The 21,752-nt window shown below is 40.7% G+C and overlaps 1 protein-coding gene across 1 annotated transcript; it reads right to left on the bottom strand.

Moving 5' to 3' along the window:
* Positions 1-3,639: 3,639 nt before the first annotated feature.
* On the bottom strand, positions 3,640-16,775 carry LOC145408268 (uncharacterized). The gene is made up of 3 exons (XM_080279036.1): positions 14,196-16,775; positions 4,352-4,461; positions 3,640-3,664 (listed from the first exon to the last, which is right to left on the bottom strand). The coding sequence occupies exons 1-3, from the start codon at positions 16,773-16,775 to the stop codon at positions 3,640-3,642; spliced, it is 2,715 nt and encodes a 904-aa protein (XP_080135162.1).
* Between the last annotated feature and the right edge of the window lie 4,977 nt (positions 16,776-21,752).

The raw sequence follows: 21,752 nt of genomic DNA, 5'->3' as shown, positions 1-21,752 counted from the left end.
ATAAGTGGGTGCATAAGAGATGTAGTGGTATTAGAGGTTGACTGCAAGATAATGCTAAATTCATATGTGGAGTGTGTTGGGGAGAGCAGGTGGAGCTTGTCAGGTGTGAAAGGATTGAACTTGCTGGTGAGTCTCCTGAGTGTGAGGAAGAGTTTTGTTATTTGGGAGACATGTTATGTGCTCAAAGTGGGTCTGGAGCTACCTCTGTGGCTAGAGTGAAGAGTGGTTGGAAGGTCAGGGAGCTGTTACCTCTCTTGACAATGAGTGGGCTCTCTCTCCATGCTAAGTGATCTTTGTATGCAGCACGTGTTAGGCGTGTATTGCTGTATGGTAGTGGGACCTGGGCAATAAAGGAAGAGGATATTCGGAGACTCAAACATACAGAAATGACAATGATTAGGTGGATATGCAGTGCATCCCTAAGTGTGAGGCCTGGGGGGACTAGGTTTATGATGGAAGAGTTGAAGGGTAGGATGGGACTGGAGTGTGTTGGTGTTGTGATGAGTACAATTAGACTGAGATTTTGGGCATGTGGAGAAGATGGGGGATGGTAACTGGGTGCAGAAAGTGAAAAGCGTTAATATTTGGGGTAGGGATGCAAGATGTAGATAAAAAAAAATCTGGGACGAGGTCACTGAGCGTGACTTCAAGGATAAGGGACTGAATAGGGAGGCTACCAGAGATTGAGCAACATGGAGAGCTGCCATTAGGTGACCAAGGCCAATGCATGCAAGCATGTTGGAGCCTTCAAAAATGAAATGAAACGAAGCGAAAAGAAATGAAACAAAGAGTTCGACAAGATCCTATAAATTATGTGATGGGAAGTTGTGATGCACTGAGAGAGCAATAGCTATAACAAATGCCAGCAACAGGACATGTGTCAGGAAAGAAAGCTCTGTATAAATAATTCATATCTGAAATGCACAGAAGGATATGAATATGCAAGATACAGACAGACTGTAGTGATTAGTGAAATTTATGAACAAATGAACACACAGAAACATGCATGGGTATGTCATTATATGAGTCAAATGAAGATGGTGCAGAGGGCTGTTTCATCATATGAGTGAGGTAGGCAATGTGTAGCTAAGAAGAGCATACAGCAGTGGGACAAAGAGTTAGGATGACAAGGATGATGGTACAATAAAAGAGCCAATAACATGATCCAATCATTTTGAATAGGCCATACATTGTCTGAGAGGCAAGTCACAGTCACAAAGACAGGATAGAAAGAGTGAAAGAAACTTCCTGTAACCCAGTATGTACATGAAAAAGTGAGAATCAGATAATGGGCACACTGAAATTGGATAAGACATCAACAACACTGTCTGTACCATTGCACTTTTTTTCCCCTGCACAGAAGTTTTCTGCTCATGATATTCATTGGGCATATTGTCTGGTAGTTCATTTACTTTTGTAATTTCCACTTATTTCTAGATTCTACCTCATCCCTATGATAATACGGCTGTCAAAGAAGTATTTCATAGTTGATCAGTCAAATTATACTAGAAGCAATGGCAATAAAAATGTTGGAAAGTGTTTTTACTCTCATGAAACTAAACACTTCTTCTTCAGTAGAGCTGTAAATATATGGAACAAGTTGTCTCCTTACGAGGTTAAATGCAATACAGTACTAACATTTAAAACCTCCTTGGATAAGGATTTGTCTTCTAATCCCCAGCTAAGCATGTTCAGTTCTGAATAATACATTTATGAATTAAGATGTCCTGCAGTTCCAAACATACCAGTAACCACAAAACAATAACTACATATTCCTTTAAGTTGGGTACATACGTTTCCCTTACAGGTTAAAATAGTATAATATATGATTTCCCTTCATCCTTTCCTATGACAACTTTTCTATGCTGCATGGTGTTGTTGACTTTGGCTGGAGAGTTTGGTGGGTGGGGGGAGGCATCCTGGTTCTCTATCTTTGTCTTTGACAGCTGGAATACATGTTACTTATAACCTGCCTTATAACAAACAGCCTTAAAGGGACCAACAGCTCTGTTGCTGTTTGATTTCCTTTGTGTTCCCATCTCACAGGCAGGAATTAGGAATGAAATGATAACAATGATGATGATTTTAATCAACTGAAGGCATTCCTTTCGACCTTTCGCAGTTCACTGGTCAGTCTTTTCAATTATTCTACTTCTTATATGCTTCTTTTTCCTATTCTTGGATTCTGCCCATCCCTTTGATATAAGGTGTGAGGGAAAACTGTGATGCAGATGATGATGATGATGATAATTAAACACAGCTATTAATATTACAATGAATATGATGATGTGAATGAGACTGTTATTCTATTGATAAATTACTGTAAGATCTTTACCACATACCACACTGATCATGGGCAATAAAACATACTCATCAATCATCACCATCATCATCTTAACCCCAGGGCATCCCTGGGCTACTTGCTCCTGATGGGTCAATGAAGGACTGGATGGTTTATGACTGGATGGTTAGAATCCAAATGAAGATAAGCAATGAAAAAATATATAAATATGAGCACAATCAATATAGAATCCAGTAGAACAGGTCAGCCTATCATTCAAACACCATGTAATCTTGGCTTCATCAACATGCTAATTCTATATTCAGTACCCATATTTTTCTTGTCTTACTAGATGAATTTCACAAATACCTATGGTTTAGTCATATTACTGACTACCGGGTAAAAAAAAAAAAAAAAAAAAAAAAAAAAAAGGCTTGTGTGCATCTTCTTACAGCAACTGGTGTAATCTGTTCATTCATTTATATATTCATTTTTACATCCTATTTCCACGACCCTCATTCTTGGCCTTTCAGACTCATGCCATACCAAAGTCTAACTCCCATAATGAAGGCACTTCATGCGATCATGTTATAGCCTCCACACTGTCCTCTCTCTGGCCTTCATAGCACTGGCCATGTTTTATCCTTGAACTATTCTACTCTCCACCATCTTTACTCACCCCCCCTCCTCCCTTTTTTTTTTTTTTTTTAATTCTATAACTGCAATGAATAACTTTCATTTATTTCACCAACGTGAAAACTCTCTCCATTCACCAAAACAGCACAGTGAATTATTCTCTCAACAACAATTGCTTTACAGTTATCTACATTTACTCTACTTACAAACCTTGTTGTTGCTGTTGTTGCTAACCTGGCTTATGTGAATGTGATCCCACTGGACTTCAGGTAATCCATCTGCAGTCCATCCTTCTTCTTTTGAAGGATGGTAAGGGAGCTGAGGGATGTTTCCAGAATAAGCCAGCAGAGTTGTGGGGCTATACTAATGCCACCTCAGGAAGGTATCTCGTTATTAACAAATATAGGTACAGTACTGTAGGCTTTTCATATACAGTAATATCAAACCTCCTTAATTCCTTCAATCCAGAAACAATTTTTATTTTATTCTTGCTACCTTTAGACAAGTTTACTCAGCATATGAGAGGCTTTGCAAACTGGTGGAGCTAGATTTGGCCTTCTTTGATCCTTTGCACATGAAAGTCTATCTTAAATTGAAAAAAGTCATCTAGACACATCAGGCATAAGACAGAAAACACACCTCAGGACCACAGAGGTTAATTTACAAAGGCATGGGTAATGGGTATGATTTAAAAAAATATCATCACCATTCTAAACCTATTCTTAACGCAACAGGGACAGCTGGATCCTGAAATATGAGATCAACAGACTGTCAAAAACAAGAAAATAAAAAGTCCAGGTAATTGGAACTTTGCTCTCCAGTAAGATACTACAGTACCGGGGAAGCAAATAAGACACTCTTAACCCTTTGAGGACACAGTGATTTTTTTTTTTTTTTTTAATAGGGCGTAGGCTGCAGCACCAGCCAACCTGGGCAGTACTCCTGAGGAGGATGGAAAAGCTGGTGAGAGTGAGAACAGAGTTCCTATTTCACAAGCCCTCAGGACTACCCTGACCATCCCTCCTTGATGACCTTTTCAGTTCAGTGTGACAGCAGCAGAGAGAGTAGGCCAGCAAACTCTCCTATAAACTTTTCTCTGTCTTGTAAACTACTATACATGTACTTAACATACACACAGTGTACCCTACTACATCACAGGAGTTTGCACCAGCAAGGGCATGCAACCAGAAAACATTGCCCCTGCTACCTAGTGGTGTACTCAAGGGAAGGCACAGCATGTGCTCCACTGGCATGGTTTTGGGGCCAGGATGGGATGAGCTCAGATCTGTGCTAGAGGGTACAGGGCATTGCAGTTCCCAGATTGCTGCTTCCGTCCAACACAGAGGGGACTGAACTTGGGAGTAGTGCACCAGGAGGCTGCCCTATCACTGGCTATATAATGGTAGGGCAGTTACAGGGCCTGCCAAGGCACACTTGGAGGGTGTCCCTGTAGCTGTCCTGGCAGGGTGCCCTGAGGGCACTGCCTCAGCCACTGGCTCCTGTTGGTGGGCCATGGGTCTCTGATCCCCTACCTGGACTTGGGTCTGTGTGGGCGGGTGGGTCCTATGGTTTATCTCAACTTTTATTTACTCACTGACCATGACAAAATCAAAACCAAGCATAAGCAAGCCTTAGGAAATCAGATCACCCAAGGGGTTCAGAGTGGCATCTTGGAATGTGGGTAGTTTGAAGGGTAGAGGGGAAGGAAATGGTGGAGACTCTTAGCAGGAGGAAAATAAAAGTCTGTTGCTTCAAAGAATTTAGGCTTAGGGGAGGATCAGGTAGGACGTTTACTGGGAAAGATTTGTAGTTATATGCTATTGTATTTTGGAAGGGAAGAGTGGATGGATATGGTGGTGTAGGGATTCTAGTTGAAAAATGGGTGGAATGTGTCATGAATGTAATGAGAGTAAATGAAAGGATTAGGGCAGTGAAAATATTGTTTGGCAAACTCATGAATACACTTACAGTAGATCCTTGCTATATCAGACTAATTGCAGCAAAGCCAGGCTGATTAAAGCCAACAGTCTGTTTGAAAATAAATGAGTAAAATAGCACACTCTAGTACTAAAAATTTTGACTATATCCATTTTACACTAACTTGGCCCATAATTTTTCCTTTTTGCAGTTTATTTCACATCCTTGTCATAGCAACTCTTGCCTAGTACAGTACAGTGATCCCACGGGTATCAAGCCCTTGGTTATTGTGGTTTTTACTACCACTGCTAGATGAAAGTCTGTACTCCTGCCATTATCACATATTTTTTTGTCTAAAAACTTTGATTTGGAGTCATTTAGTTCCTACTGACAATGATGGTGAATACTCTGTAGTTTCTGATGGCTTTGAGGGATTAAAAAATGAGGCCCTATTAAAGGAGTTAATCCCAGGTGGTGGAGACCATTAACTCTCCACCCCCTTACCTCAGACGCCCTTACTTCAAGACCATCTCAGGTCTTCATGTGGTATGTGCTTTTTCCTTATTGTGCCCATTTCATTCTTTTCTATTAACCTAGCCATGCCTATTTGTGTTTCTGATACCATAACAGTATGCATGTATTTCTAACTATCTATCTATCTATAGCTAGATGCCTTAATCCTGTAAGAGGTGGCCACAAACAAATCACCAAGTCACCCTGTCCCCTGCCATATGTCTGTCCTCCCCCCAACTTGCATCCCCTCTCTCATATACCTGAGCTGTCCTCCATCCCTCCATCTCATCCTTGGTCTCCCCCTCCCTCTCCCCCCTCCACCTCACTCACATACATTCTCCTAGCCAGCCTTTCACTCGCCATACTCTCCACATGGCTAAACCACCTCAATGTATTTCTCCTAATGCTTTCTATCACATCCACATCCACATCACAACGTTCCATTACTTCCTCACTTGTCAATCAGTCTCTCCATATAATGCCACATGTTCCTCTCAAATAACTCATTTCCATTGCTCTCACTCTTGACTTCCAGCAAGGTCCAAGCTTTGCTTCCATACTCTAGAGTGGGGATCAAAATACTGTCATGCAGTAACTTATTTACTTCCATGCTCACTTCCCTGTTTCTTATTACTTATTTCAATGAACCAGCAACCCTTCTTCTCTGATGTACACTTTCAAGCACTTCATCCTCCAAACTTCCATCCTTACTCATCACACTACCCAAGTACTGTACTGTTCTTAAACGCACTCACATTTTCCATTACTTCACTATCCAGCCTCACTGTGCATTCAACGGCTTTATTTCTCTTGAAGACCACAACTTTACTCTTCCCTACATTCACTTTGATTCCATTTCTTATATACTCTCCCAGACTCATTCACCAAGTCTTGCAGTTCTCCTTCATCTTTACTTGAAATGAAGTACCATCTGCAAACAAAAGAACAGGAAGTTTACAAATACTGCCAGTGGCATATATAGGTCCATGGAAAGGGGGGGGCCACAGGGGTGAATCCAGGATTTTTGTAAGGGGGGGGGGCAAGAGAAGTGAGCCTCTACAGCTTGGGGGTTTGTTGGGGGCGTGGTAAGCCCCCCAAAGAAATTTTTTGAAAATCAAGCATTTTTAGGGGCATTTTGAGGTCTCAGGAGGGATATATCACACAAATTTGATATTCAATGGCAAAACAATCTAAAGAAGCTTATGTATCTTGGCTAAAACAAAAATGAGCTGTTTGAAAAATATTTAATTAGGGAATTCCACAGTACCTAGTATGTATAAAAAAAAATGCTAGATTATAATAAACAATTGTTGATTCCTTCATTCCTGGAAGTTGCAATGTTCATTTTTATACGAAACATTTAAAAAATTAAATTAAAACTCGCATTAATGACTTGGAGAGGGAGAGAGAGAGAGAGAGAGAGAGTACTGTATATGAAACATTAAGCAAATTAAACTAAAACTTGCATTAATGAAGTTGAGAGAGAAGAAGAGAGAGAGAGAGAGAGAGAGAGAGAGAGAGAGAGAGAGAGAGAGAGAGACTGAGTGAGTGAGAGCTTTCTTACACACCAGAGTCTTGTGATAGTTGATCATTTGAAATCAAGCAGCCTATTTTTACGGCTAAATTCACTGATCCACTCTCTTCTTACTCTCTCTTACTAATCTTTTCACCTCTCTCTTCCTTGGTATTGTGATACCAACTCTAACGTACGGAAGTGAAGCTTGGACATTGTTGGAAGGACACAAGTCAAGAGTGAGAGCAGTGGAAATGAGTTATTTAAGAGGAGCCTGTGGAGTCACGTGGAGAGACAGACTGACGAATGAGGATATAAAGGAGCGTTGTGGTGTGGATGTGGATGTGATAGGAAGCGTTATGAGGAACACACTGAGGTGGTTTGGCCATGTGGAGAGGATGGAGGGCGAAAGACTGACGAAGAGAGTGTATGTGAGTGAGGTGGAGGGGGGAAGAGGGAGGGGGAGGCCGAGGATGAGATGGAGGGATGGGGTGGAGAGGTATATGAGAGAGGGGGGTGTGAGTTGGGAGCAGTGTCATAAAGACTTTGTAGTTACTTGTAGAGAAGTATATTTTTGACTTGTGGTCGAGCGGCTTTTATATCTTGTAGTAGTTTCCCCACCAGATGTCATGTAGTGACGGGAGAGGTAAAGAATAGTATGGGACTATTTTTATTTGTCTTGGAAATATTAAACAGGTATAATAGTATAAGTCCTGGGTAGCTACCTCCCTGTCTCGCTATCTCTCTCTCTTTCTCTGTTCTAAGGCTAATCTCCGTCTCGACCTCTCGCTAGGGTCGCTTGTCTCCTTCTAAACTCTCTTTCCTAACATCTCGTGTAGTAGGGTGTGTGTGTCACGTATGTTCCTCATGGCAACAGAACTTTCTCACGAGAGGACTGCTGACAGCTAACTGCATCATCTCCTTACTGGCCGCTGTCGTCAGCTTTCCTCCGTGTAAGCGTTTAGCGCTGCTCACTTCTCGCAAACACAACACCTTCTCATCATTTGACTTCCTGCTTCTATCTGTCTCTCTATCTATCTATTTATCTATCTATCTATTATGTAGTCCTATATTTGCTCGGCCGCGCGAAAAATGGCGTACCATCGACATTTAATAGTTATAATATATTAATACATACTACATACACATTATAATGAACTTATAAGCTAATTAAGTGAAATACATAATATTGTAAAGTAACATAATTGTATGAATATTGTATACATATATTATTCATAGTAAATAGTGATTATTCAGTAATATTACATTTTAAATAAGTTGAATACATATTGGAATAAATGCATTAAAGTAAATTATTTAACTGTAATACAGTATGTACTTGGGTTATTATAGTGAATTGCATACATGCAAGAATAAAAATAGTTTAAAATTAAGATTATTGTAAGAGTTATTAATATTTCATTCAAAGATAATGGTACTGGTTTGTCATATATGGGTCATTCTTCTTTGTGTTATTATTATTATTATTATTATTATTATTATTATTATTTTTTTTTTTTTATATAATTAATACTATATACAAAATATATACACTTCATTCAGGGTGGTTAACTGTGATGTTAACTCTCCCCCCACTAAACAATGACTCCAAATTAGCAATTCTTGCATGCATTCTGTGCATGGCCAACAGCAATACTGCAACCACAATGCAGATAATTATAAAGACAGAAGGTGCTTGGCTATACACATAATATGGGTTGAACATACTCAAACTCAAATCTTCCCAGGGCTTCATTGTTTCATTGATCAGTTGCATAGTTTCAAACTTAGGTGAAGTCAACTTAATACTTGTGCTCATGTTTAAGTCCATATCAGGCAGTGGGTGGAAATGTTTGTGTGTATGGTTGATAATGGCGTAGTGATTGATGGTGGAAAAAGTAGACATGGATGGTGTAAATACCGCACAGTAGTCTGGTGCTATGTATAATCCTGAGGCTGATGTATGAGATGGTGGTATATCTGGACAGACTATGTAAACTGATGTGTTATGAGGGAAATAAAAAAACTGCGAGTGTCCAATGCGTTGATGGTGTACAAGTTTATCTGGAGCAAAAGTGAAGTTGCAATGATGATGAATATCGTTATTGCTGATGATAGCCATTTCACAAGGGACCGTATCAGTAGGCTGAAACGTGAAAATGTACGCAGGACAAAGATGAACAGCATGTAAGGATGTGCGGCACTTTCGCTCAATCGTTGACTCACTTGCGAAAGTGACAGTGTCTCGTCTCTTGGAGACCATGATGAGTTCGGTGTCTGTGTTGATGTTGATGATGACTAAAGTGTTGTTGTTTCTATAGGGGAAGGGGTGTATTTGGTATACTGTGAACAGGTCTTCCGTGATGAATGGTACATGAACTATCACTGATGTTGGTGTTAGTGTTGCTTCCAAGTACGGGTAATATTGCATAAATTCCCGACTGCGGAACAATGGCTTCAATTTATGTTTATGTATGCCTTGACTAACTATCTGACGTAGCTCATGAACTGGGAGTAAGTCATTTGTGATCTTGCCATCACCAGCATTCGAAATTCCTTGCATAAGTGCCCTGAAATGATCTCTAGTGTTCTCTAATTGTAGTAGAATCGTGTCAATATGTTCTGTGATGATGGAGAAGTGCTGGAAAAGGGTAACGTTACCCTCCAAGTCATTTATTTTATCTATACTCTCGAGAGCTACGTTTTCTGCTTGTTTCAGATTTTTCACAATTATTTTCATTGCCGAGTTCTGTCCTGTGATGAATTTATCTTGGTATGTTAGTACCTGAGCTATCTTATTAAATTTTTTGTTTATTTCTTTAAGGTCATCCTCTGTAGCCAATCCAAAGATGTTCCCAAGAATTGCGCCGCCCAGATCGAACAAACCGCGCTTTTGGCGAGTACGTGTGATGTTGTTCCTGTCGCTCAGCACCTCTGTTCCATAAGATGGGAGATCTTGGATCATGACGAGCATAGTTGACTTCGCCTGTTCTAGTTTCCATTTCGCTAACTTCACCATTTCATCCACTTCCTTGGTGATATGTGATTGTGAAACATAATTCCCTATCTTGAAGTCCAGAGTTCGCATCGGCGTCGCAAGTCTTTCTATATAAGTAGGTAAGTCATACAAGTAATCTAGACTTATTTCAGTACTCATGACGTCCTTAACGATTGTAGTCGTGGCCGTTGGAGCTATGAGGCATCCTTGTCGTACTATATGCTTGGGGTCTAGGTGCGCATATACCCTTACTATGTATAGGAGAATCCATAGCATAAGTCCCTTCATCGTAACCTACCGAAAAAAAAATCTATTAATTTCCTATAAAGCTGTGGTTGATGATAGTGATGATGTGCGTTACGGTTGGCTGTTATTTCATTTATAGAAGGAGTTTAAATCGATATTTAATTCTCGTAAATGATGTACTGTAGATTTCATTGGAATAGTTGCACCTATGTTCGATTGTTTGGTATATGACCTTAATTTCTTTTTGTAATCATTGTTGTGTTCTTGCTTGGTTTCTTGAGGTACGTTCACCTGTTCGGTTGTATCCGAGGCTGAATAATTATGTGATAATTCCCTTGAAACTCGTTTTAAATGGTCAATATGAACTTGTTTTTCCTCGCCACTTGAAAGTGACTTAATTAAAACTTTGTTTGCCTTTATGTTAATTACTCTGTATGGGCCCTCAAATTTAGGGGATAATTTATTGTCTCTCGTATGAATGACTCCGTAAACAATGTCTCCTAAGCTGATAGGTGAATCTTTTGCCTTTTTGTTAAATGCCTCCGTCATTTCTTCCTTGGACATCGTTAATTGTTTTTGCACTCTTTTGTGAATGTCCTGGAATTCACGTAAACGGAGTTTAGAGTAATCATCGTAATTGTATATAGGCATGCTGTCACCTTCTAGGAGCTCATATGGTAATTTTTTATCTGTGCCATATATAATGAAATGTGGTGTGTCACCAATGGATTTATTTATAGACCCATTAATGGAGGCCTCTACTCTGGGAATCCAATCATCCCAGCTTGCATAATTTTCACTGAGAATGTGTCGTAGCACATCTAATACCTTTTTATTTTGTCTCTCTACCAACCCATTCGATGCTGGGTGATAGGCCAAAACGTTAACCTTTTTGATGTTGTATTGTTTACATATTTCTTGTAAGATCTCAGAATTAAATTCTCCTCCATTATCACTTATTAGTACCTTAGGGGTAGTAAAGCGACATATTACATTATCTGTTATTGCCTTTGCTACTGTCTCTGCTGTCTTATCTTTAATTGGAGCTAAAATGACATAACGGGAAAAATGATCCGTTGCTACGAATAAGTATAGGTTATTATTGTATGATAATGGCATCTTGAGTAAATCAACAGCGACAACGTCCCATGGTTGATGTGGTACTGGGTAATTACCCATCGGTGCAGGTGTGATTGGGTATCCTTTGTGTTTCGCACATGATTCGCATCTGTCTATATGATTGTGTATATCTCTTCGTAATGAAGGCCAGTAATATAATAGCTGGGCTTGGTTGAATGTCTTATCCTTTCCAGGGTGTCCTGCATGTGGGCTGTCGTGTATCATTCGTAATACTTGGGGTATCATGTCATTAGGTACTACCAACTGGTTAGTATTTCTTTGGCGTTTTGGTTGTTTAGAGTTAATTTTGTATAATGTATTATTGACCATTGTGAATTGTTCAAGTGGGACATGCAGTTTGGGTAATTGTATGTCATCTCCACTTTCTAACTTGTATATTACTTTTGACCATACTGGGTCAAGTCTTTGTGCCTTTGCGATATCCTCGTGGTTTGGGATATTTCCTTTGAGATCTAACGCCGCGACCTGAATTGTGTTCGGGTTCCTAGATAATGCGTCAGCTACTATATTCATTTTACCTTGTATATAATGTATTTGTACATTGTAGTTTTCAACTGTACATTTCCATCTTGCTCTCCTCCCAGAAAGGAGTTTTTCTTTAAACATACCCACCAGTGGTTTATGGTCGGTGAATAAGTGGATTTCGTAACCATATACCAAATCTCGAAACTTTTGTAATGCAAAAATCACTGCAAGTGCCTCTAAGTCTGTAGTGCTATAATTTTTCTGCACCTCTTGTCTGTCTGCTGGCAAATGCAATTGGTTGATTCTTTCCTCTTTTATCTTCCTGCATCAGTACAGCCCCTAATCCTTTAACTGATGCGTCTGTACAAATAAGAAATGATTTCGTGTAATTCGGATATGTTAAACAAGGTGCATTTGTTAGTTTAATTTTTAGATTGTTAAATGCCCTTTTTTGTTCTTCTTCCCATTGGAATACAGCATCTTTTTTGAGTAGTTGGAATAGAGGGAAGGCTATATGAGAGAACTGTGGTACGAAGGACCTATAGTACCCAGCCAGACCTAAAAATTGTCTAACTTCGTCAGTCGTAGTGGGTTCAGGAAAATCTCTCACTGCCTGTATTTTGTCATCAGTGGTGTGAATACCATCAGAACTTAATTTGTGGCCTAAGAAATTTATTTCCTTAAAGCAAAATTTGCATTTAGAAAGTTTAATTTTTAATCCAGCATCACTAAGCTTTTGTAAGAGTAAGTCTAATTTCCTGAGATGATCCTTAATATTCTTCGTTGCGATAATAATATCGTCAAGATAAACAAATATTCCTTGTCCTAAAATTCCGGACAATACGTAATTCATAAGACGCTGGAACGTACCGGGGCTGTCCTCAGTCCCATTGGCATTCTTGTATATTGATAATGGCCTCTGTTTGTTGAAAAGGCAGTGTATTTACGTGACTCCTGAGATACCGGAATCTGATAGTATCCGTTTAGGAGATCGATGGTCGAGAATATATTATTCTCAGGACCAATATTCTGTAGAACATCACTTAGCAATGGCATGGGAAATCTGTCAGGGATTGTGTGATTATTTAGTTTACGGTAATCTACTACCGCACGCATTTCTCCATTTCTCTTGGGCACAAAGAAAAGGGGAGCGTTCCACGGAGAAACTGAAGGCTCAATAATTCCAAGCTTTAACATTTCATCGACATACTGATTTGCAAGTGTACGTTGGGAGTGTGGTATGCGATAAGCTGGTACGAAAATTGGTGGTGTTTCTGGGTGCACATTAATCATGTGATTAATCAAGTTAGTACACCCTAATCGTTCTCCGGGCAAGGCTACGGTGTCCCTGTGTGTTTCCAGCAGGGTTAACAAATCATTTTCTTCGTCAAATTCACCTGAGTGAATTAAATTCTCTTTTATTCTTTCTCTATCCGTAGATTTTATCTCACTTGTTACTCCACCAATATTTATTTCCTTCACAGGGGCTAAACATTTTTCAATATTAACTATGCAAGTTCCCTTCTTCAACTGAACTTCCCCATTCATGTGATTAATAATGAATATCTGAGTTAGCCCTTCGTCGTTCGTATGACATAATGCGTTTTCTACTGACAATCCCTTTACTTTACATAATTCTTCTAAGACAAGAACAGTACTATTCCGTAATTTGCTCTTTATGGTAACCTTCATGTATGAATTAGGTGGTATAACCAAATCATTAGTGAGATGGGCTGGAAAAATTGATAAATCAGTACTGTTATCTGGGTCACTAATTCTGGAGGATTTTTTTTTATTTGTGCCCTCTTTTAAGAGGGCTAGTTTATTGGACACCCTCCCTCATCCTGTGAGGGACGCAGCGTTATAAATTGCTACAGTTATTCAAAAGGAGAACACCACCTAGTGATGTACACCTGCCATGACGTACATAAGTTACAAGATAATGTTATATACATAATATTGGATCCTGGTAGTGGGATACATACTAGCATAGCTGATACACATTGTATAGTGTGGAAACTTAAGGTTATTGCAGTTGCCAAACTTATCTCAGTACCTTACATTATTGGTGAAGTAAGTGCATAAATACTGTAATCTTATAATAAGCCAAATTATAAATATAACACCCAGTTGGCTGAATAATAGTAGGCTAATAGTATATACCAGGACATGCACACGCATATACATACACATACACAAGCATACATGTATCTGTAGAAACTTATGCACACATACATGTAGACACACACATACTCATATATGTACAAATACACACATACTCATGCATATACACGAGTCTTTCCACATAGTTACATTGGGGAGGCGAAACCTTTATGTTTTCTTAGTATTTCTTTAACAATACCATTCTCCAGAAAATAAGTAGCCTGGTCCACAATTGTACTCAAGTTAGGGTTCCTGAAGTTCACAAGATTCGGACACACTAGAATGTAATGATGTAGTGTATGCCCACCCGCAGTACCACATACCTTACACCTTCTTCTGTGTTCATTAACTGCTGCCCCGTGCTGCCAAGGGTGGTCGTATCCTAACCTCACTCTGGCATGAACAACTTCCTGCCACCTACTTGTGCCTGCCTTTCCATATGTGTAGGATGTTCTTAGGCCAACATTGTTATAGTAATATATTGACCTGCTTGTGTGATATTCATTCTGTCGTTTTGATATCATTATGCTTTTTTGTCTGTTTTTAATTCTTGATCTAAGCTGACGAAGGGAGAGTCCAAGATCGCAGTCTGTTTGAGTCTTTTTAGAGGCCTCCTTTGCTAGTTGGTCAGCCCTTTCATTCCCCGGCACCCCAATATGTGAAGGTACCCAAACGAACTGTACAGAGATACCTCTTCTGATTATCTGACTGACATAATTCCTAATATCGTATACAAGATCTTGATAAGTTGAGCAGTTATTCTTAAGGGCTTGTAGGGCTGATAAACTGTCTGAAAAAATAACTGCATTGCTTCCCGTCCTTCTAATGTGCCTTAGCCCCAGCTTGATAGCCACAAGCTCAGCTTGTGTCGAGGAGGCCCAGTCATGGAGCTTAACTTTGGTGTCGCATTCTTGACAGAACTGTCCACCTCGTACCACCGTCATGGCTGCTCCAGCTTCTCCAGTTTCTCTGTCCAGAGATCCGTCACAGTAAATTAAGTCAGTCTCATCGTTTTGTGTCAAAGAATTGCTCAGTTCTGAGAAAAGAGATCTTAGTACACATGTTGGCATGTCTGCTTTCCGATAGGGAAGGCTTAGTATTTTGCAGTCTATGTCTGTTTCTTCCCAGGGTGGAGTAAGCTCACCCAAGGAAACGTCAGTCTGGATGTAGTCCACGACATCATTGGCTATTATATCTCTGGCTGTTAGTGATGCCCAGTTATTACCTCTGATTTCTTCAAGGCCTAAATGATTAATTAATTCCATCTTTGGTTTTATCTCTCTCTCGTCTCTGAGTGCTTTGATTCCTATAATGGTATTAATTTCGAATACCCGATCCACTATAGAGGGCAAACCAAGTTCAAGTCTCATATTGGCAACCTTAGCAGTACGTGGGCACCCTAGAATGATACGCAGTGCTTCATTCTGTATGGTCTCGAGCTTGGTGAGCCTATGTTTACCCATGCAGGCGAGCACCGGGGCAGCATAGTCAATGAGGGACCTTATATATGCTATGTACATTGTTCGAAGAACTGCAACAGAAGCACCAAGTCCTCCCCAGGCCATTGCTTTCAGGGCTCGTAATCTAGACTTGCAAGTAGTTAGCAGTGTCTGGAGTTCTTTTTCTTTACCACGGTTTCCACCTATATGTACTCCCAGGTATTTATGTGTCCTAACATACTCCAATGGCCTCCCTTGCATTATGATACTTTCTTGTGGTGAAATACCAGAATACATGGCTTTGGTTTTCTGAGTGGATATGACAAAGCCCAGACTATTACATACTCCTACTATGATGTTTAATGCATTTTGCATTTGCCTGTGTGTGCTTGCTTGAATGAGCACATCAGCATATACTATAGTTGTTACCCCTTTTGGCAGTTTTATCATGGCAATAACATTCATTACTATATTAAAGAGGGTTGGACTTAGTACACCTCCTTGGGGAGTACCTAATTCCAGGGTCCTACAGGCAGATTTCCCACCCTGAAAGTAAACATATGCCTCCCTGTTGGTTAGATAGTCTTTCGCCCATGCTAACAGTTTTCCCTTAACATCCATCTTGACTAGTTCATACAGGATAATATGCCTATTAGCTTTATCAAATGCACTTTTAAGGTCCAGGAATACTGAGAATTTTGCTGTGGTATTTGCTAAGTATGACATAATACAGGTTGTGGTATTCCTGCCCTTCAGAAACCCATTGACATTAGGATGGAATTTATCACCAATTTTGTACAGCATTCTGTTAAGTACTATTCTTTCTAGCATTTTGCAGATGCAGGAAGTGAGTGATATAGGTCTATAAGTGTTCTGCTCACCAGGTTTTGGGATGGGCACAATAATGGCTTTTTTCCACTGTTGAGCTAGACGGCCAGTTCGGTAGCTCAGGTTAAAAAGCTTGAGCAGTAAGTTGCCTCTAACTTTAGTAAGTGCATTTAGAATATCATATGTTATGCCATCCTCCCCGGGGGCAGTTGACTTCCCTTTCTTTATAGAGTTAAGAATTTCCCATTCAGTAATATCCACACAGGTATCATCCTGAAGGGATATGGCAGACAATATAGCGGATTCTCGTACATTATGCTCTTTATTAAGGTTGTCCTTGATGTGGTTCGGTAAACTGTTATAACTTGCAGCTGTGGACCATTCATCCATTAGTTCCTCAGCTTTAGTTTGGGGATTAGGATGAGCTGCAGTTTGTTTCTTTGCTCCCTTTGCGATGTTTATTTGTTTCCAGACCTTTTGTGTGGAAGTTTCCCTATGGATATTACCCACAAACCCTATCCAGTAGTTTTCCCTTGCTTTCATTTTTGCTTCTCGGCACTGTGTTGCCATGTACTGTAGCGCTCTATAATTCTCATCACTCGGGTCTTGTCTCCACCTTCGTGAGACATTTCTCATTATTGAATTATAGTACTGAACCTCGGGGTCGTCAGTATACCATTTTTTGGTATATTTGCATTTATTAGTTTTTTTCTTCCCAGAGGTCTTATTTGGGAATTGTGTTCTTTTGTTTAGTAATTCTTCTATTTTGTTGGTAAGATCAGCAGTGAACATATCTAAATCAGTTATGCAATAAGTTTCAAACCAATCACCCATATCATTAATAAATGACTCCATTTTATTAGGTGGAAGGTTGAGTCTTTTCCTAGAGCCAGTACATTGTCTCTGCTTAACGTCCAGTGTAACCTTAAGAGCATAATGGTCCGACACTAGAGTATCCACCACATCCACAGAACAACCCCTGTGTGGGTCCTGAAATAGGCAAACATAGTCTAATCGGCCTCCTTTACTGTGCGTTGGCATTTTATCTCCGACAACCCTAACGTGTTCACAGGTAGTTACATAATCAAACCATCTCTTTCCGTTTACATTACAGTTTCCTCCTACAGAGCCTAGAGCACTATGACGGGCATTGAGATCTCCTACTACCAGTGTTGGCTCTTCATACAGATAATCGGGAAATGAGTTTGTGTCTAGTTTACCTTTGGGAATGTACAGGTTTACAAGGTTTAGCACATAGTTTTCTAGATGGACTTTAATTCTAAGGCTTTCACATCCCTCCCCAAAGTTAGCTACCTCCAAAGTAGTTGGTATGTCTTTCTTTACATAAATTGCCAGACCTCTAACACCATTGATGCTCTCAAGAGTGTACCTTATGTAACCACCAAATCTTGGGTCGTAAGAGTTGTCGGTCCATGTCTCTTGTAAGCAGATAATGTCAATATTATTTTCAAGGGCATACTGTTGCAAATCTATGAATCGTTTTTTCAGACTGTTGATGTTCCAGTTTAACACTGTTATATTTTTCTTAACGTTCATTGAATTCATCACTGAAGTTTTTACAGGTTTCTGATATGAAATCTCTGTATTTGTGAACCATATGTACAGCCCATGTCACTTTAGCCTGACTATCAAGAGGCATGTTGGCTACTGCTTTTTTAATGTTTTTAGTTGTGAAGGTTTTAGGTACTATTGCAGCATCAAAGATTTTCTTTCTATAATTTTCTTCACCATATTCTGTAATATTCACTTTTTCACTCTCCTCTTCCACCGAGTTTTCAGTAGAACTGCTGTTACCAGTTCTAGTTAGATTTGTAACAGCAGTAAGTAGCAGGGTGATACGTTTTTCGTTTTCTATTTGTGCATCAATCAGCCGTCCTACCAAGTCCTTTAGTTCCGTAATTTCCTTTTTTAAGCCATCCTCACTAGGTGCACCACACCCATGTTGTGCAGGTACACCCCTCTGTTGCTGGATCCCTCCATCACTGTGTTGTAGCCGGTTGTCCCTCAGTGACGGTCCCTCCAAGCTGCTCCCCTGAGACACTGATGTGGGGGGAACCACGCTACAGCTGCCCTCACTCCCTCTATTAATCCCCTGAGACACTGAGCTCATACCCATGGGATGTCCTCTTCTTGGAAGAGGGGCAGAAGAGGGAGGCGGCGGTGGGGGGACAGCTGCACCTGGGTTACTGCCCGAGGGAGCTGGATGTCCCCTGCTGGGAACAAAGGACTGAGCACGTGGTGGAGGGATAGCTTCACCTGTGATATTTCCTATGGGACGTCCTCTCCAGGGAATATGGGAGTGAGTAGGTAGTGTAGCAAGTGGTGGCACACCTTCATGCACACTAACTACATCATGGCTTGCCTCAGACGTACGGGACACAGAACTGACAGCATGAGGGTGAAGAGCAGTTGAGAGTGGAGGGAAGTCTTGATTTGTTAGATGATCATCCCGCCTTGGCATCTCATCAGGGACTTCTAGTTGTTGCTTTCTGTTCCTGGGCCTCGCTGGACAGCTCCAGGAGGAGGCATTATGGCTACCTGCGCAGTTAATGCAGTAGGGTTCAACCTTTTCATTCGCTTTGATCTTATCACCGCAGATTTTGGAAGAGTGAGCATTTCCACAGAACCTACATCTGTCTTTCCCTTTACATTTCCAAGCCTTGTGGCCCCACGCACTGCACTTCAGGCAAAACGCAGGTGGTTCATCATACACGGCAATGGGGTTTTGTTGCAGGCAAGGCACAAATCTGACAGAGGATGGCACTGTACCTTCCCACAAAGCAATAACCTGGCCGGTCTCTTTCCCTCTCACAGTATTACGTCTGGCCCACCGTACCTTCTCATGGTTTGTCACCCAGTCAGTATCAATGTAAACAGGGTATCGCTTTATTATGATCTTCGTCAGCTGGCCTGTTGATCTAGACGCTTCTAATTTAACACCACTGTAGCCCTCACCTGTTGTAAGTAATGTCACTGCTTCATCCTCTTTGACGAGAAGATATGCCGAGTAACGTCCTTCCCTGTACTTTATTGTAAATTGAGGTTTCTCCTTTGATACCTGAACTACCCACTTGATGCGCTCATCATAACGCAGCTTGCAATTTTTAGGGAAGTAGAGTACCGTGAATGGTGTATCAGGCCGTGTTCCATGCTGCTGCCTGTCTCCGCTCCCTCCGTCTTGGATTATCCGCGGTTGCCAGCCATTCATATTTCTGTCTTGTTCTGCCTCTTTTTTCTTCCTCGTTCTTCTAATATTCCTTTTGCGTGTCTTACTTACATGTTCAGTGAAGGGTTCCTCTGCTGTGGTGCCATCTCCCTGTTCATTATCACTGTCTGTATGGGAGTTCAGATCAGTGTCCGTTTCCTCCACTCCAGAGTTGTCGGCATCATCGCTGGTCCGGTGTACTATCTCCATCCCGCTCATGTCCTCCATTTCACCATTACATTTTTCCACGTCCATCATTCTAGTGTGAGGCTATACACCACATATACAGCCATGTGTGCAGTCATGAGAAGACGGTTGGTGGTGGAAGGTGCAGCCCCATGGGTCGAGTAGGTAGAGGGGGAGCGGCAGGTCAGGTCTCGATGAACAATGACCCACCACTATCTCACGTGTACAGATTCCACCATGAAATCGCTGTTAGCTTGCACACTGCAGCGAGGATAAAAACTCAGCGAGAGGGAATAAAGGACGCAGGGAGGGGAGAAAAAGACAACAAGTGGGACAGGTAAAGATGGGACAGGTAAGAGGGAAAGGAGAGGAGAGGTCTAGCTGTCACCTCTGACCTCTGACCTCTACGGCTTCCCGCGCGGAACTGATTCTGGAGGATGGGGTTGCTGGTGTAAGTGGATCTATACACTCATCTGTTTGTGTATGTTTGTTTAAGCCTTTAATATTACCAATTCTTTTTGGTTCTCTTCTACCAATCGGTGAGGGCTCTGAAAGTATTTCCTCTATAAATTCATTATCAAAGTCTATTCCATTCATTTGTGGGAGTATAGTTATGTTCTCAGTTCTCATGGATCTTAAGCCCAGTAACATATGAGCTTTAATTGCTAAGTTTTCAACGATATAGAACAATGCAGAGAATGGTCTTGTAGTTTCTGTGAAACTGAGATTTAATCTTATCATACCTTTTACTGTAATCTCTTGACCATCTACTGTGTTTAATTCTAAATCAGCTTCATCCAGAAAAGTTACTTTCTTTTTATTTTTAAGAATTCTATTTAGTTCTTCATGTGTTATTAAGTTCACTGGAGAGCCTGTATCTAAAAATAAGGAAACGTTTTGATCCTCACATACAGCTGGTATCAAGATACACTCATTTCCCAACATGCCTCCTATGTGAAGTTTAACCTTGTTCTTCTTTACGTTTGTTCGTTTTTTGTCATGACTTGGTCTTCCCCCGATTTGAACATAGACACAATTTTTTCTACTGTTTTGCAATCACTAGTCCAGTGCCCTTGGTATCTATGATGCCTACAGTAAGGACCAAACCCTTGTGTCTTTTGATTATCCTCTTTTGCCTTGATAAAGCATTCATACCTTGTGTGTCCTGGTTTTGCACAGTAATGACACAGAATGGACCTATCCCTTGACTGTGACCTACGAGGTGATTTCCCATAAAAAATGTTGTTTATAGCGCGAGACCTGCTCGGGCTGCGCGAAAACTTATGAAACTGCCTGTAGGAAGGCGTGTGGGAACGAGGTCTAGGCGTCTTTGGTTGTTTGGGCTGCCTCATTTCAGGTCGCGATCGATTTTGTTCTCTGTTTGGGGTCGGTGTTGATGTTTTCACAGCTGATACTGTCTCAGGTACCCTGATTCTACCAGAATGTGCATGTGTGTCGACCACACCTGCTTTACTGCACTGCATCTCTACCTCGTTCATTAAGTCTAGTAAGCACATTCCCGGGGTGTACGCAATTGTTTTGGCGATCTTCAGGGTTCTATCAGGTAATTTACACAAGGCAGCTACATAACCAATGATGTCCACGACGAGGTCTGGGGACATCTTTCCATCATCTGTTATCCACTTAGAATTCTCCAGAGTAGCTAATAGGGTTCTCTTGATTGTGGAGACATCAGCAGTTATTTCACTGAGCACATGGTTTGTAGTGTGCTCCCTTACAAGATCTACAATTTTATGTAATTCTGGAATTATACCTGGCAAGAAGTTCATACCTCCAGAAAATTTCTTCAGAAATTCAGTTTTAAATTCATCATATGTCCTAGCACGATGTAGCTTATCGGAGCGCAATAAATTGCTTGCTGGACATCTTTCCTGGCTTATGCAAGATGAAAAAATAGCAATTTTCTCTTGTTCATCTAGTATGTGGCGCTTGATGAACATTTGTTCGCACTGACTGATTAATGAAATGACATCAATGCGATCCTTGTCTGTGCCAGAGAATTTTGGGGCAGTCTTATCCTCGTGATACACAAAAACGTGAGGTGTGGTTTTTAGATCAGCAGTATTTGTTTCTTGATTCATATTTAATGATTGCCCTGTTAATTCAACTTGTACGAGTTTATCGTTATGTGAGGGAATGGTAGAATATGTATGACCGGACCGGTGAACCCTGTTAAGTAT

The sequence above is a fragment of the Coenobita brevimanus genome, chromosome 76, assembly GCF_032717465.1.
Source record: "Coenobita brevimanus isolate Jiangsu-jjx chromosome 76, ASM3271746v2, whole genome shotgun sequence".
In the NCBI taxonomy this organism is placed as follows: Eukaryota; Metazoa; Arthropoda; class Malacostraca; order Decapoda; family Coenobitidae; genus Coenobita; species Coenobita brevimanus.
Note: the sequence above shows the minus strand (reverse complement) of the source record. Positions and strands in the feature narration are given on the sequence as shown.

What these genes read in the sequence shown, in the direction of transcription:
- LOC145408268 (XM_080279036.1), bottom strand. Translation starts at nt 16,775, where the DNA reads ATGAGAAATGTCTCACGAAGGTGGAGACAAGACCCGAGTGATGAGAAT. An exon ending in AACACAGAAGAAGGTGTAAG is followed by an intron (nt 4,462 to 14,195) that starts GTATGTGGTACT and finishes CCGCCCACACAG; the next exon opens with ACCCAAGTCCAGGTAGGGGA. An exon ending in GCTACAGGGACACCCTCCAA is followed by an intron (nt 3,665 to 4,351) that starts GTGTGCCTTGGC and finishes CTCATATTTCAG; the next exon opens with GATCCAGCTGTCCCTGTTGC.